Below are 15,696 nucleotides of genomic sequence, written 5' to 3' on the forward strand. Positions count from 1 at the left end.
AGGAAGCTACCAAGAACAAGCTAAAATGGCAGCTGCAACCTTAAACAAACGGAGGGAGCTTCTAGGCCTCTTTCCTCAGGTATGGTAAAGCTTTCTGCAGAATAAATATAGTGTTCTAGGTGGCACTAATGTGGCAAATCTATTGGCAGTAAAATGCCAAAATGACTTTCCTTCTCATTTAAAAATAACAATAGAATTGAAGCAGCCTTGCAGTCAGTCTGACTTTTGGCTACTGGGGATCAGTGACCCTGACAACTAGACAGCATTTTAAGCTGAAGGCACGAAAAAGGCTAATTAGGACTAATAGTGTAAATGTAATAAAGTCGCACTCCTGGGCTATGATCCCAGCACATATCGACACCTTCAGGTTTCTTCCTTTAAGTACTTGTGCCTGTCCTGTCACTTCTGTTGAGGTGGGCAATGTCATGCTTTGGTATATAAGTAAGTGGCATGGCGGCCAGGTCAGGTATGGGTTGGGACCTGGTGGGTTATGGTTGAATGTCATGTGCAGCACTAGAGCAGGCCCATCAATAACACTAGAATATCGTTCTATTTAAAGTCAGCTTTCCCTTTTAATGTAACCTCTGAATTCCAACAACTGGATTTTTTTTTTGCGTTCCTGATTTGAAAGGGATTTAGTAACCCTGCCTACTGATATCTCTATGTATTTATATCACCCTCATCCATCTCCTGAGTTACCCTGAGTACACTGCCATGCAGCACATACCTAGTATTTAACCTATTAGTTGTTACTCCAGGGTTGTACTATTGTTTATTATCCCCCCTATATGATACCATACTCCTTTGTCTGCCTAGGCGAGTAACAAAGGAGTATGGTATCATATAGGAGCAATAATAAAAGTATTCATTGGCCAGATATTAATAATATGATGCCAAAAAGAAGCCCAACCAGGGACACGAACATTTACCCGGAGGGGCGCTGCCGGACCTGTATTTGGACAGCCCTGCCCAGTTGTCAGTAAATTGCATTGTTTAACAAAGGAATCAGTTTGTAGCGACTGCTGATGACTCTCACGGCAATGTGATCCCCGATCATTTCCTTTATCTGCTGCTTCTGTTCATGCAGGTACCTGCTTACCCCTCCCTTCCCCCCAAACCCCAGTAAGTTTCATTTTATAGTAAGAGACATTTCTGTGAAATCCCTTTAACTTCCTAAAAATGACGCACAACTAACCACCCCCTTCCCTCAGTTGTTTCTCTTTTAGCGGATGTGACATCTGTGTGGTACAAACACGTCTTTATGTCCTCTGCATGCTATTTATTGTTATTATAGCTTACTGTATATGGTCTGATCCCTGATACAGAACTACATTGGCCAACACTATTAATTATAATTATTTATAAATCACCACCCATTTCATATACAGGTATGGGACCCATTATCCAGAATGCTTGGGACCTGGGGTATTCCAGATAAGGGGTCTTTCTGTAATTCGGAACTCCTACCTTAAGTCTACTAAAAAAAATATTTAAACAGTAATTAAACCCAATAGGATTGTTTTGGCTTCAATAAGGATTAATTATATCTTAGTTGGGATCAAGTACAGGTACTGTTTTATTATTACAGAGAAAAGGGAATCATTTAACCATTAAATAAACCCAATAGGACTGTTCTGCCCCCAATAAGGGGTAATTATATCTTAGTTGGGATCAAGTACAGGTACTGTTTTAGTATTACAGAGAAAAGGGAATCATTTAACCATTAAATAAACCCAATAGGGCTGTTCTGCCCCCAATAAGGGGTAATTATATCTTAGTTGGGATCAAGTACAGGTACTGTTTTATTATTACAGAGAAAAGGGAATCATTTAACCATTAAATAAACCCAATAGGGCTGTTCTGCCCCCAATAAGGGGTAATTATATCTTAGTTGGGATCAAGTACAGGTACTGTTTTATTATTACAGAGAAAAGGGAATCATTTAACCATTAAATAAACCCAATAGGACTGTTCTGCCCCCAATAAGGGGTAATTATATCTTAGTTGGGATCAAGTACAGGTACTGTTTTATTATTACAGAGAAAAGGGAATCATTTAACCATTAAATAAACCCAATAGGGCTGTTCTGCCCCAATAAGGGGTAATTATATCTTAGTTGGGATCAAGTACAGGTACTGTTTTATTATTACAGAGAAAAGGGAATCATTTAACCATTAAATAAACCCAATAGGGCTGTTCTGCCCCCAATAAGGGGTAATTATATCTTAGTTGGGATCAAGTACAGGTACTGTTTTATTATTACAGAGAAAAGGGAATCATTTAACCATTAAATAAACCCAATAGGGCTGTTCTGCCCCAATAAGGGGTAATTATATCTTAGTTGGGATCAAGTACAGGTACTGTTTTAGTATTACAGAGAAAAAGGAAATTACCGTATATACTCGAGTATAAGCCGATCCGAATATAAGCCGAGGTACCTAATTTTACCTAAGAAAACTGGAAAAACTTATTGACTTGAGTATAAGCCTAGGGTGGGAAATACAGATCGTTCGGCATTAAGGTGGCATTGAGGACAGGCAGCAATCTAGAATGTGGCAGTTGGAACAAATGTTGTCATTGGTTATTCAGTTTCCAGTAGTTTTCAATCTTACGTTTAAATCAGTTTTCCTGACTGCCCTCTCTGCTGCTGGTAAAAAGATATTGATGGGTTTAAAGAATTGTTTAAAAGGAATGAAAGGATTCTTTAACAATCTGCCCTGCAGCATTAGCTTCTTTGACGGATGTATCCTCGTTTTTTTGATCATTTTGGAGGACCCCTAAGCTTAACAGCAGCGCAGAACACACTGAGCATGTGCAGTGGCACTGATACTTTGATTGGGAAGTACTGTGAATAACTTTAAAGCCCTGGATCATTACTGTTTGATGGCTAAACCCTCTGGCCTGGTATGGTAAATGTAATGTTAAAAATACAACATATTTAGACCAATCGTTTTTTTGGTTTTTGGCCACTTTTTACTTTTTTTCCATGCAGGTGGATTTTAGAGTAGTTATTAAGTTTTCCTAGAAGATTTTAGCGAGACAAGCTTTATGTGTACAACTCTACATTGTAAACCCATTGGTTAAACCCCAGTAAGTGGAGGATGGCGCAGTCTGCACATGAGAAAACCATTAACCCAAATTCAGGTCATGGTTTCCTTCTGTGACCATCCCCTTTTTGTCCACAGCCACATTATCTCTTTATTTCCTTGATGAACTGTCCTCATTCACTTTGTTACACAATTCCCCACCTTCACCTTCTTGTTTTCTCTTCCTTCTAGAGCCTTCCTATTTCTTCACTTTGGCTGCCACCATATTTCCTCTCCATCTCACATTTCTCCTCTGTGCTCATTGATTCTTCTTTCAGTTATTGTAAATTAGACGTCAGGTCCGGCTGTGGTTACGGAACAGGTTTGCCACTTTTGTTCCACATTGTTTTCTTGTTTTCTCTGGCTAATTCTTAATATTCTGCTTTGTTTCTGCGTTTTGTTATCCTACACCTTTGTTTCATCCATTGCCTAATGGTCCCCCAATAAATTACAATATCACTTGCTCTTTTTGGATCTGAACCTTCTATAAAACTGTCCCACAGCACCTCCAAGAAAATGAATACTGTCATGGCTTCATGATAATTTTGGCTTCATGATATTACACTGGAATCAAACATTGAGAGTGAGGACATACTTATTAGGTGATATAAATACTATGTTTGATGCTTCTGACACCAGAAGCAGGAACAAAGAACATGGAACTAGATTTACATAGTTCAGGTTGGATCTTGATAGAAGCATTATTTATATTATATTGGTGTTGTTGAACTTGGAGTGGTGAGAACATTTTTCATTGTGCAATATTGCAGTTATGATGTTGCATGACTACAGCTTTCAGTATGCTTTAAACCTTGATAATATGTAGAAGTATGCTGGGGTTTGTAGCCCAGTGTACCAGAATTCTCTCTTTCAATGTCCTTGACCATAGTCTTCAACTGATCTTTTACTCATGGTTTCAGACTCTTTTGGTTCAAGTCCTCTTTGAGGCTCAATCAACCATTGTTTCCAAGAAGATCTAGGTCTAGGAAGGTTGGAGGGGAGGTGGTTGTGTGGAAGGTTAGTGGGAAGGTGGTTATGTGGAAGGTTGGTGGGAAGGTGGTTATGTGGAAGGCTGATGGGAAGGTGGTTGTGTGGAAGGTTGGAGGGGAGGTGGTTGTGTGGAAGGTTAGTGGGAAGGTGGTTATGTGGAAGGCTGAAGGGGAGATGGTTGTGTGGAAGGTTGGAGGGTTGGTGTGGAAGGTTGGTGAGGTTTCATATAGTTTCTCCATCCTGTTCATCCCTTTTACTGTCTGAACTTTTTGGTTATTATTCAGGTCCATCACATTCTCTTTGTTCTCTTTATTCTTTCCTTCAGAGCTCTGCACATTGCAGTGGTTCATGGAAACATTTTGGCTGCTCAGAGGGTGATTGCTCTCCTACTTCATGGATCAAGGCATCTAGATATGCTTAACAATCTCAGGCAGGTAAGTAGCTTTATTAAACTGTTATAACAACCTCTACTCTTCTCGGTATTCTCTACTCTTCTGGTATTTCTCACAAAGTCTAAAAACATACAGGCAGATTTTATTGGCTGCTGATAAAATAACTCTGTTGTATTATGTGAATGTGATAGATTGTAAGCTCCACATGGACAGGGATGAATGATGAGCAGTTTCTATAAAGCATTTTGTCTGTACTGTAAAGGGAAAACATTTATGGCTCCTGATTATATCTTGCTATACTTGGAACACTGTTCCTTCTTCCAGGGAAAGTGCAGCCAGGCAAGCCTCCAACTGTTTGTGTTGCTCCTTAGTTTGTGTATCCTGTAAACTCATAGCTTCACATTAACCAGGCCTAGCTGAACCGCTAGCTGATCAAGAAGTTCTTACATATTTTATACGTGCTTCAGAACTGCCAGTTTAACCCTTTAACTGCCAGCTACATGCAGTTTACATTACTACTACAGTGCGGGTAATACAAGCAGGAGGTAGTTGGTCCCAGATAATGCTTACGAGAAGCACAATTTAAACATACTTTTCTGAATTTAGACCCTCTTTAATGCCAGGAAGCCAGTATTTACTCATTTGCTTTTAGGAGTCCATCCTTTTTTAGAAACTGTCTAATGCATTTGCCGGTACAGTCACTTCTGATAGAAAGTTACATAGCTGCACAGCTCTTACTGTAAAATACCCTTTTCACACCTTAAAAAGAAACATCTTTTCTTTATGTACAAGCCCCATAGCTCAGGCTAAGCATGCTTTCCTTTAATGTGACTTACACAGATGTGTCCGTTGTCACCCTGGGAGAGCAGAAGAGCCTACAATTCCCACATCCCTGACTGCTAGATACCTGATTCGCCATGGAAATGATTATTAAGTAACCTGACAATCAGACAGTTAGCAGGGACTTGAAAACTATAAAACTGACCATTCTTGTAGCTCCTGTGCTCCTTCCCCTGGGCAGAGCAGAACAGAGAAAATGGTGTTTAAAGGGATTCTAGCCATGATTTTTATGGTATAGTTTTTTATTGCAAATAATTTATTCTACCATTTAAAATTTTATTTTAGAACCAATAAAAGATGGCGTAGGAGCCATCTCGGTACATTGTGCCTGGGTCTGAGCTTTCAGAAGGAGCCAGCGCTACACATTAGAACTGCTTTCAGAAAACCTATTGTCTCTCTTGCTCCAATGTAACTGGAGGAGTCCCAAGCCGGACTTGGAGTTTTACTATTGAGTGCTATTCTGATATCTACCACTAAGTGGGACATGGGAGCATTTTTAGCAATGATGGGGTCAGGTAACAGCTATCTTGTTACCTTCCTATTGTTCTGCTAATCAGGTAGTGGAAGGGGGTGGTATCACTCCAACTTGCAGTGCAGCAGTAAAGAGCAACTGAAGTTCAGGTCACATGGCCTTGGACCCCTGGAAAAGTAAGAATATGTCTCCAAGTCAATGCGTTTTGAAGGAAAAACATGTTTTCCCATGACAAAATCCCTTTAATGTGATGCGGCACTGAGTTGGAAGGGGGAATGAGTGGCACTTCATAACATTCAGGGTTGGAGGGGGCAAGAAATAGGTGATGCAAGTGTTGTGCATTAGAAGTTACCTTTTATACAGTGACCCTCATAACATCTCCAATGTCATTAAAGAGTTAGTTCACTTTTATTATGTCTTGGTCTTCATTTTTTATTCTTTATAGTTTTCGATTAATTTCCATTTTTCTTCTGACTCTTTCCATCTTTTAGATGGGGGTCACTGACCCCGGAAGCCAAAAAACTATTGTTACAATAACAATTTTATCCTTATTGTCACTTTGCATTACTTATCTTTCTCTTTAGGGCTCTCATATTCATATTCCAATTTCTCTTTGGACCTTAGCGTCCATATAGCTGCTAAAATTCGAAACTGGACAGCTGCTGAACAAAAGGAGAAATCATTTAAAAACCACACTTAATAAAAAAAGAAGACCAATTGCAAGTTGTCTCAGAAAAGCATTATACTGAAAGTTAATTTAAAAGTAAACAATACATTTAAAGGGGAACTCTACCCAAGTACTTGATTTTTCCATAGTGAAAGAAAATGAGTTCAGTATACAGTACATTCATTAAAGAATTTAGTTCACTTCAAAGTTATTTTGTATTAAAGCAGCATCTTATTAACAGGCCTGTAGAACTGTCATCTGACTTATGGTTTCAAGGGGACCTGGGGTTGGAGGGAGGGTTTTGTTCCCCTTTAAGCCACTGCTAAGTGCCACTATTTCCCCATTAGCTTTACTGTAACTTCTCCCTGTGACTCCTGCTCTTAACATCATAAATATTGTGTTACGTCTCTGTATAAGGCATGTCCTTGCTGGGAAATCATGTGCGCCAGGGGTTTCCCCTTTCTCTTCTCACTGCATTTCCTTCCAAGCCATTTTTCGCTAGAAGTCATAAAAAAAGGCACCACTCACACACTCAGAAGGATACTTTTAACAGACACAAAGAGACCTTATCTAGAGGTACATTGTATTATTGCACTAATTCTCTTATATCCTGCCTTTTATCTGCCTCACCTTTGGCCGTATATTGCTATCTCTAACCGTCTGCATTTTGATATGCCACTTTAAATTTGGACCCAACTTTAAGTTCCCGCTGCCATAAACAAGTTGCTTGGCGCAAAACATGGCGACACAAGACCTGAGCATTACCATGTATAATTTTGCTGCTGATTTACACAACATGGCTCATATTAGCTAACTGTCTGACTGCCTTGGACTTGCTTTGGAAGCAAGTCTGCCCATGACCATGTTAGAATGCTTATCTTTCTCAAAACCACCAGTAAAGGTGGCCAGACACATCCCAATTTCAGCTGCCGATGCCGATTCGCCAGCTTATCTGCCCGTGTCTGGGCACCCCTGACTGGCCTACCCAACTAATATCTGGCCTAATATTGGGCAGATTTGAATCGGGCAGGATTGCTTTTCCTGCTGGATTAGGGATCGCATCGGCTCTTTGAAATGGTCCTCGGTCCAAACACCCATTTACCTGGAGATTTAATGCAATCGTTTGACCCTACATGGTGCATATCATGAGATGATCCACTTGTTCGGCAACCTCACTAAAAGAGTAGATCACACCGTGTGGCCACCTTAACTGGTGATCAGCTTGAAAAAGGAACTAAAATGTAGGGATGTTCACGAACTTACGCCAAAAAGCGCGAATATTCGCGAACTTTGCAAACCCCATAGACTTCAATGGGAAGGCGAACTTTAAAACCTAGAAAAGCCATTTTTGGCCAGAAAACTGATTTTAAAGTTTTTAAAGGGTGCCACGACCTGGACAGTGGCATGCAGGAGGGGGATCAAGGGCAAAAATTTCTCTGAAAAATACTTTGTTGACACAGCGTTGCACAAAAACGCAAGCTATTCTAGCGGAAATACGCGGTGTTTTTTGCTATTTCGCACTAAGCACCATGGAAACGGGATTTGCTGAAAAACGTCATGTGTGGCTTGTGCGACGTTTTTAGGCTGAGAAAAAAATGCAGCGGAAAAACTCCACGTGAACCCAAATTGCGAACATATGCGGAAAGTTCGCGAACTTGCGGACTTGCGAACACCCGATGTTCGCGCGAATTAGTTCGCCGGCGAACAGTTCGCTACATCTCTACTAAAATGTTCTGAAAGCTTGCTATGGTTATCTTAGTTAGCCAATAAAGGTATCACCTTTATACCACTTTGTTATTTTTTATTTCAAAAGGGTTTCCCTGTAAACACCGAAACTGGTGAAACTGGTGAGCAATAATAGGGTTTTGGAGACCTCCATTCAGAAATCATAGAATAGGTACGATATATATTGTATTGATCTACAGGAGTCAACTAGGCATCCAGGACTCAGATCACATGATCATAGAACCAAACGTTCAGGGCCATCCAGTAAAAAGTGATAAATGTCATTGGTGAAATATATATAGGAGTTGGCTTTGACTGGAGCCCACAGGTGTCTTTGCTCAGCAGGAAATTCTCCACCTCTTTGTTACTTACACATTTTCCTGTTTCTATGTAATTGGGTTTTGTACAACAAGCATTGTCCATATGTAGTTGAACACCTTCTAGCATGGCCTTAAAGGAAAATTACACCCCCCAGAATGAATACCTAACCAACAGATACTTTATATCATATTAAGTGACCTATTAAAGAATCTCGCCAAACTGGAATATATATATCAGTAAATATTGCCCTTTTACATCCTTTCCCTTGAGCCGCCATTTAGTGATGGGCTGTGTGCTCCCTCAGAGATCAGCTGACAGGAAATAATGCAGCTCTAACTGTAACAGGAAGTAGTGTGGGAGTAAAAGGCAGAACTCTGCCCATTAATTGGCTGATGGGGCCTAGCATGTATGTGTGCCTTGGCTTGTTTGTGTGCACTGTGAATCCTATGATCCCAGGAGGCGGCACTTAATTCTTAAAATGGCAGTTTTCTATTTAGGATTACCCAATAGCACATATTACTAAAAAAGTATATTTTTATGAAAATGGTTTATTTACGTGAAGCAGGGTTTTACATATGAGCTTGTTTATGAAATATATTTTTATAGAGACCTACACTGTTTGGTGGTATAGGATACTGGTAAACCAAGAGATTAATCACCAGTAATAGATTTTCGTTTCCATGGGCAACTAGTCTCCTGTGAATGCTGCCCACCAGCATTAAAGTTAATTGTCGGTTACCTGAAGTTGCTAAAGCTGAGGGGGGCTGGAAGATGCTAGATACAAATAAAGGGGGGCACAGGTTCGACTTATAGTACTTTGTATAGTTATAACTGATTACTTCTCATTCACTTTCTGATTTTGTTTCCTTCACCCAATCTCAGACCCCGCTCCACCTTGCAGTGATTACAGATCAGCCAGCCATGGTCTCTCTCCTTTTGGAAAATGGCGCCACGCCTCAGATTCCAGACCGCAATGGGCAGACTTGCGTTCACCTCGCCTGTGAATACGAGAGCATGAGATGCCTGGAAATCCTGCTGAGAGGGAGAAAGTGGGACCTGGAGGCAACAAATTACCAGGGTATGCAGCGCTATCAAGAAAAAGGATGCACGCTGAAACCCAACATTCATGCCCCCTGCCACGTTACAAAGGGAACCCAAGGGATTGGCCTCCATTAGTTTTTTTCAAAAATCCAAGCCGCTTCCCCCCAGTAATGGGGGTTTTTACTTTTTCCCTTAATCAGCTTCTCCTTTTCTACTGTCCGTGCTTGTTGTTGGGCACTTTACAGTTGGATTACTTGCCTTAACAATGAGTTCTAGGGACTTTTTGTTCAGACCTGTGGTTCTAGGAAACCTGCGTCATTTCATCTTTTACAAAAAACAACGATTTTGATGCTGTAGGTGTTTGGCCCCTGAACCCAAGCCAGATTGCCACCAGAGCCAGAATGGCTAATGTATGTATGAATGTCTTTATTTATAAAGCGCTACTTCTGTACGCAGCTCTGTACAGTAGAATACATTAATACAAACAGGGTGTTAAAACAATAAATACAAATAAATAAAAGATATAGTTGCAATAAGATAAGAGTCAAAGATACAAGAGGATGGAGGTCCCTGTCCCGAAGAGCTTATCTATATCCTGCTTCAAACTTCTGGATTTGTTTTCTGCACTTTGCACATTGCCCTGCATGTTGCACCTTGAGGTTTAACTGTTTGTGCTCTCATGATGGAGTGCAGTGACTTGCACCTCATTCTGTATGTTGCACTGCCTATGTCTTGTGTTACTACATGCAAAGGGTGTGGTGGGTGGATGGCAGGTTGTGAGTGCAGGGTTTCTTACACCTAACAGAGCTATATTTTGCACCTTGCAATTGGTTATTTTACCTGGTCAAGTTGCAGAGCACGGGCTGAATCCCACAATGGCAAAAGCACTTAATGAAGTTTTGCACCTGATGATAGGGAGGAGTCTACAAAACCTTAGCGGTCACATACAAAGACCCCTGACTGAGGAGGAGTATTTCTATCCTGCATCTGACTGCACTCTCTACCTCATGCCAGATAAAAATTTTAGGGTGGAATGCAGGGTGCTTAGTGCAAAAACATGGCAGATTCCACCTGCGTTTTGTACTTTTGCACCCAGCATCCAGGTCGTAATTATATATATATATATACATATATACGTCACCAGTAGTAATCTGCAAATGTAAAATAAGAATATAAGCTTTTTGGCAGCAACCATAAATGCCTTCACCTTGAGCTATCTCTGGAGGGGGTGACTGTTATTGCACCCACAAATAATGGGGCACTACAGAGCAGCAGCAAAAGTGGGGGATAAGAAGTAACATCCGTGTTATTCAAACTGTGGTCCTTCAGTTGAAGCACAACTCCCAAAGTGGAGGGTTTCTAGACTAAAAGGTCTGAAATTCTAAATTAATAATGTATTTTCATTGGATCTATGTATCCCATTAAATAAAATAATATATTAATTTAATATTAAAACAATGGAATAATTTAAAAAATGGCAGATGTACAGTTGTAAGAAAAGCAACTTGTAGTATGTTTCCTTCTCCCACACCTGGTCGGCCCATGCCCTAGATGTGTAGGAACGTGCTGGGAAGGAAATGGATGCACCATGCAATTAACATCTGACTGATCTAGAAATATCTGTGCTACAGTGCATGTCCCAACTAGCAGCCAGATAGCAAGGAGGAAAACAATGCTTTTCTTGTGAAGGCTGAGACACACCATCACTGTTTGTGGGAAATGCACCATAAACGATAGTGTTCAGTCTGTTACCAGAAATGCACACTTCATGCTCACACAGGCTCACTCCTGCTGATCACCAATTGCAACTAACGGCAGACAAGGCAAGACTCAATTGCTGCAAATGTAGCGCACATTCATCCTATTTCATGGTGACATTTATTTTTTTCCAGCAAATGTTTAATTAATTAATTTAACAATCCTTCTTTCATACAGAGCCAGAATTCCACATGGGGTGCCGCTAGTACAGTTTTGTGTTGTGCTGCATGGCTCCTCATGTACCTGTGACCAGAGCTACTGTCATTTTAGCATTAGTTATTTCCAAATATTCAGCAGATGGAGCAAACATCTAGTGCACCATATCCCCACCATGTCATTGTACTGAACAGATATTACTGCACTCCTTTCCATTAAAATGATTGGGTCTTTGTTGTGCCTTGAGAGCCATGTTTGCTCTGTCTTTGTCTTGTCATTTGGTTATGACTTTCCTCCTTTTTTGTATAAAATAATAGAGATATTTTCCCTTTCCCCCAGGTATGACAGCACTGCATGTGGCCATGAATACTGGGCGCAAGGACCTGGCACTCTGTTTACTGGATAGCGGAGCAGACGTGGATACTGTGGTATGAGGCCAAGAATATTTCTAATAGGGCACCGATACAGCACCAATAACACACACACACTTTTATAATCTTATGTTTCAAAAAATACTTTTTTATTCAGAATGTGGAATTGAATTCCAGTTTTAGGATTCAACCCCTACACTTGCAGCACATATATATGTAGTATACACATACTTATACAGACTTAACTATGCACTCACTCATATAAACTATATATACCAATACTCTACTAAACTAACTGCATATTATGTTTGTTCAAGAAGTCACACAAGCGACTCTTAAAAGCCAGTGTAGGTGTCCTATTTAGTACCACCATCTTCCCCTCTACTGAGTATAAGGGCTCTGGCACACGGGGAGATTAGTCGTCCGCGACAAAACTCCCTGTTCGCGGGTGACTAATCTCCAGGAGTTGCCATCACCTGCCATCCCACCGGTGAAAATGTAAGTCGCCGGTGGGATGGCACACGCGGCGGTGCGATTTCGGCAAATCGCCGAAGTTGCCTCACGAGGCTTTTTTGGCGATTTGCCAAAATCACGCCGCCCCATGTGCCATCTCTAAGAGAGAGAACCTTAAAGATCTTAAAGTAGTGTCACTAGATAATGCAGTGGTGTAACTACCCCATGCTAGGCCCCCACCAAAAAAATCTGGTGTGCACAGCACTCCCATACTCAGCCTCCTTGTGGAGCGAACCCACCAGGATGGGTGGCCAGGTACTGTTGTTTATACAACTGTAGAGGAGTTAGAACTTAATATGTAGACATGTCAACTAACCCCATGTTATTGGCAGGGTAATGGTACAGTTCTGGATTTTTTAAACCTAATTTCATGTCACTCTAAATGAAATAAGGTATAAAAATTATCACCCTTATGACACAGGGAAAGTTGACATCTTTTCATAGGACCCTCCAAGTTTGTACAAGGATAGAGGAGTGGTCTACAGTTTTGTTTTTTTTTGGCCATGAGAATGTAGGTGTTGGGCTATGGGGCCCAAATGAAGTAGAGGCTGGGTTGGGTGACCCTGTAGCCAGTAACCAGTCTAGGGTTGGATTCACTGCTGGGCTGCTCATGAATCATTGTAATTAATTAGCAATGCTGTAGGTAGCTGGGCAGACCTAAGCTCCGCAGTTACTTACTGTGGGGTCAATACCTCAGTGTCAGACCCATAGATAAGGGTATCTCCCTTACAGGATACCACGGGTGCCCTAGACCCTTCTAGCTCCAGTCATATTATTGCTGTTGTTCTTTTGCCTTCATAGTTATCATAATGATTTACAATTTAAAACCAACTGCAGCTCAATGTATTTGTGTCCTATGAGCATAGTAAAGATACTGTTATATCACACTATTGTTTCCTCCATGTTATATGTGGGAGTGTTGAGTGTGGGACTGCAGTGCAGCTCTCGGATCTCTACCCGTGAGTGCTACTCATTAGATGTGACACAGGGACAAAGGGCAGCAAATGGCAACACCTGAGCATGCATAGTGAGTTCCTATATACGTTTTTATTCCAGGATATAAAGAGCGGCCGCAGTTCCTTGATCCAAGCAGTGGAAGGTGGTTCTGAGGAACTGGTTTCCCTTCTCCTACAGGTAACTGTGTAGTGTATCAATAATACAAAATTGCAAAATGCCTGCAAAATGCCTGCCTCAGGTCTGTGTCCCTTTAGCATCATTCTACCTGCAGTCGACTGGTTGAAGCCAATTGCTGATTGGTTGCTATGGGTTAGTGCACTGGGGCAGATTTTTCCAGCGTTACTAAATAAGACCAACTGACCCTCAGCTACAGGGATGAATTCACAAAAGTGATGTCATCCCTAAATTTGTATATAATAATAGTGTGAGAACTTTCCCACAATGCCTTGCACATTGTTGTGTGCAGGGAAGTATTATGGAAGTAACTAGAGAGCTTTGTCACCTGTATGTGTGATGCCATAGTAACCTGTGTGTGTGATGCCATAGTAACCTGTGTGTGTGATGCCATTGTAACCTGTGTGTGTGATGCCATAGTAACTTGTGTGTGATGCCATAGTAACCTGTGTGTGTGATGCCATAGTAACCTGTGTGTGTGATGCCATAGTAACTTGTGTGTGATGCCATAGTAACCTGTGTGTGTGATGCCATAGTAACCTGTGTGTGTGATGCCATAGTAACCTGTGTGTTTACTGTGTGGTCGCTTTACAGCGGGGTGCCCAAGTCAACGCGCAGACCTATGCCGGTAACACAGCACTGCATGTAGCCAGCGGACGAGGCCTGGTAGAGATCACACGACTACTGCTGCGGAGCGGAGCTGATGGTACCGTAAAGAACTGTCACAATGATACTGCTGTGACAGTGGCAAAGGATAGAATGGTGAGGACAAATAAATTGTGATTGAATAAATTCTTCTGATTTTATTTCCCCATCTAAAGTTGCCATTGGCATAATGACCAAGTTCCAGTATGTACAGTGTTTTAGTGGTGATTCCCCTGGCACAAAGCAGCCAAACAATACAACTTGGCCAGTAGGGCACCGGGAAAAAACCCAGTAGGCCCTTGTGGACCTGATCCCCGAAGGGGGGGGGGTTTTGAAGGCCACGGCAGGGCCCCCAGTCTGACGCTGAATAGAACTACAGTTTCCTGTGCTAATGAAAACTGTAGGATGGTAACTGGGGAATAAGCTATTCTGCATCACGTAGCACAGTGTGCACCCCCAACTTCATGTTGTTCAGTTTTCTCTTCTATCTGACCTTATGCCCTGTCTGAACCCCCCTGCCCTGGTCAGTTTTTCGAAGCCAGAAATACAATTATTAGGCACCAGGGCATGGGTAGGCACCAGAGTGGGCTTTTAAACATGTCAGAGGGTAATAAAAACCTTAAAGAGACACTAGTAGGGTTGTCACCCTTTTTGGAAAAAAATATTGGCCTTCCAATATTTTTAACCTATGTGTGTCTTTAGCCTAAGGGCTGTGGCAGACGGGAAGACTAGTCTCCCATTTGTCGCGGGAGACTAATCTCCCTAAAATACCATCCCACCAGCGAGTATGTAAATCGCCGGTGGGATGGCAAACGTGGCACCGCGACTTCCCAGAAATCTCAGAAGTTGCCTTGAGAGGGCGACTAGTCTCCCCATCTGCCGCAGCCCTAAAAGTTAATTTTTTTTTTATGAGGTTCTGATCGATTGTCTAAAAACCTGAAAAATCCATGTGAGTACAAATTTGTGCCATTTTAAAATACTTAGTGACAGCCCAATAATAAGGCCCTTCCCCTACTTGATGATAGCACGGAGCTGCCGCACCTGAATAACCGGAACAGCAGAGAAAATCAGCCGGTTGCCACCAGCTTTCATATTCACAGCTTTTCCTACATGTAGCCCTACCCTAATAAACAGGTATCCTACCTGAGTCTGCCAGGTTTGGGAAGGTAAAAATGGTGCCCCAGAAACCATTCCCCCCATACTGAACTGTCATCTGCTCACATTGGTACAGGTAGATATCATATGATTATTCCTCTATGCAATAACCTGGCACTAACCATGGTTGGGCTTTCTAAAGACCCCTTTCTAAGTTACCAATTAGCAAAATCATTAGCCTGAAAGTAGGGTAGAATGTTCCTTTATGCCATCTAATGTCAAAAAACTTCCTACCAACCAACTGTTTCTGATTCTTTTTTCTCAGATTTCAGATATAGTAAAGGGCAAATCTTCCTCCCCTCATGATATGAACGAGAGATTCAGGGGAGAATACAGAGACAGTGCTGTTTCCTCATCTCCACAAAAAGCAACACCAGGATATCAGCCGCTCAGTCCCCCGACATGAGGAAGCTTTTCATCCCCCTTCATATAT

General features: G+C 41.5%; 1 protein-coding gene across 2 annotated transcripts in view; it reads left to right on the forward strand.

The window, feature by feature from the left end:
• The window catches only part of bcl3 (BCL3, transcription coactivator), a 41,200-nt gene extending 25,504 nt beyond the window's left edge, over window positions 1–15,696 (forward strand). For both annotated transcript variants that reach the window (XM_031906017.1, XM_031906018.1), the window contains exons 3-8: window positions 4,402–4,510; window positions 9,376–9,571; window positions 11,788–11,876; window positions 13,389–13,466; window positions 14,058–14,225; window positions 15,529–15,696. In XM_031906017.1, coding sequence (XP_031761877.1) covers window positions 4,402–4,510; window positions 9,376–9,571; window positions 11,788–11,876; window positions 13,389–13,466; window positions 14,058–14,225; window positions 15,529–15,669 — 781 coding nt within the window. In that variant the 3' untranslated portion in view covers window positions 15,670–15,696. The remainder of the gene's footprint in view (window positions 1–4,401; window positions 4,511–9,375; window positions 9,572–11,787; window positions 11,877–13,388; window positions 13,467–14,057; window positions 14,226–15,528) is intronic.

This window comes from Xenopus tropicalis, chromosome 7, assembly GCF_000004195.4.
Source record: "Xenopus tropicalis strain Nigerian chromosome 7, UCB_Xtro_10.0, whole genome shotgun sequence".
NCBI lineage: Eukaryota > Metazoa > Chordata > Amphibia > Anura > Pipidae > Xenopus > Xenopus tropicalis.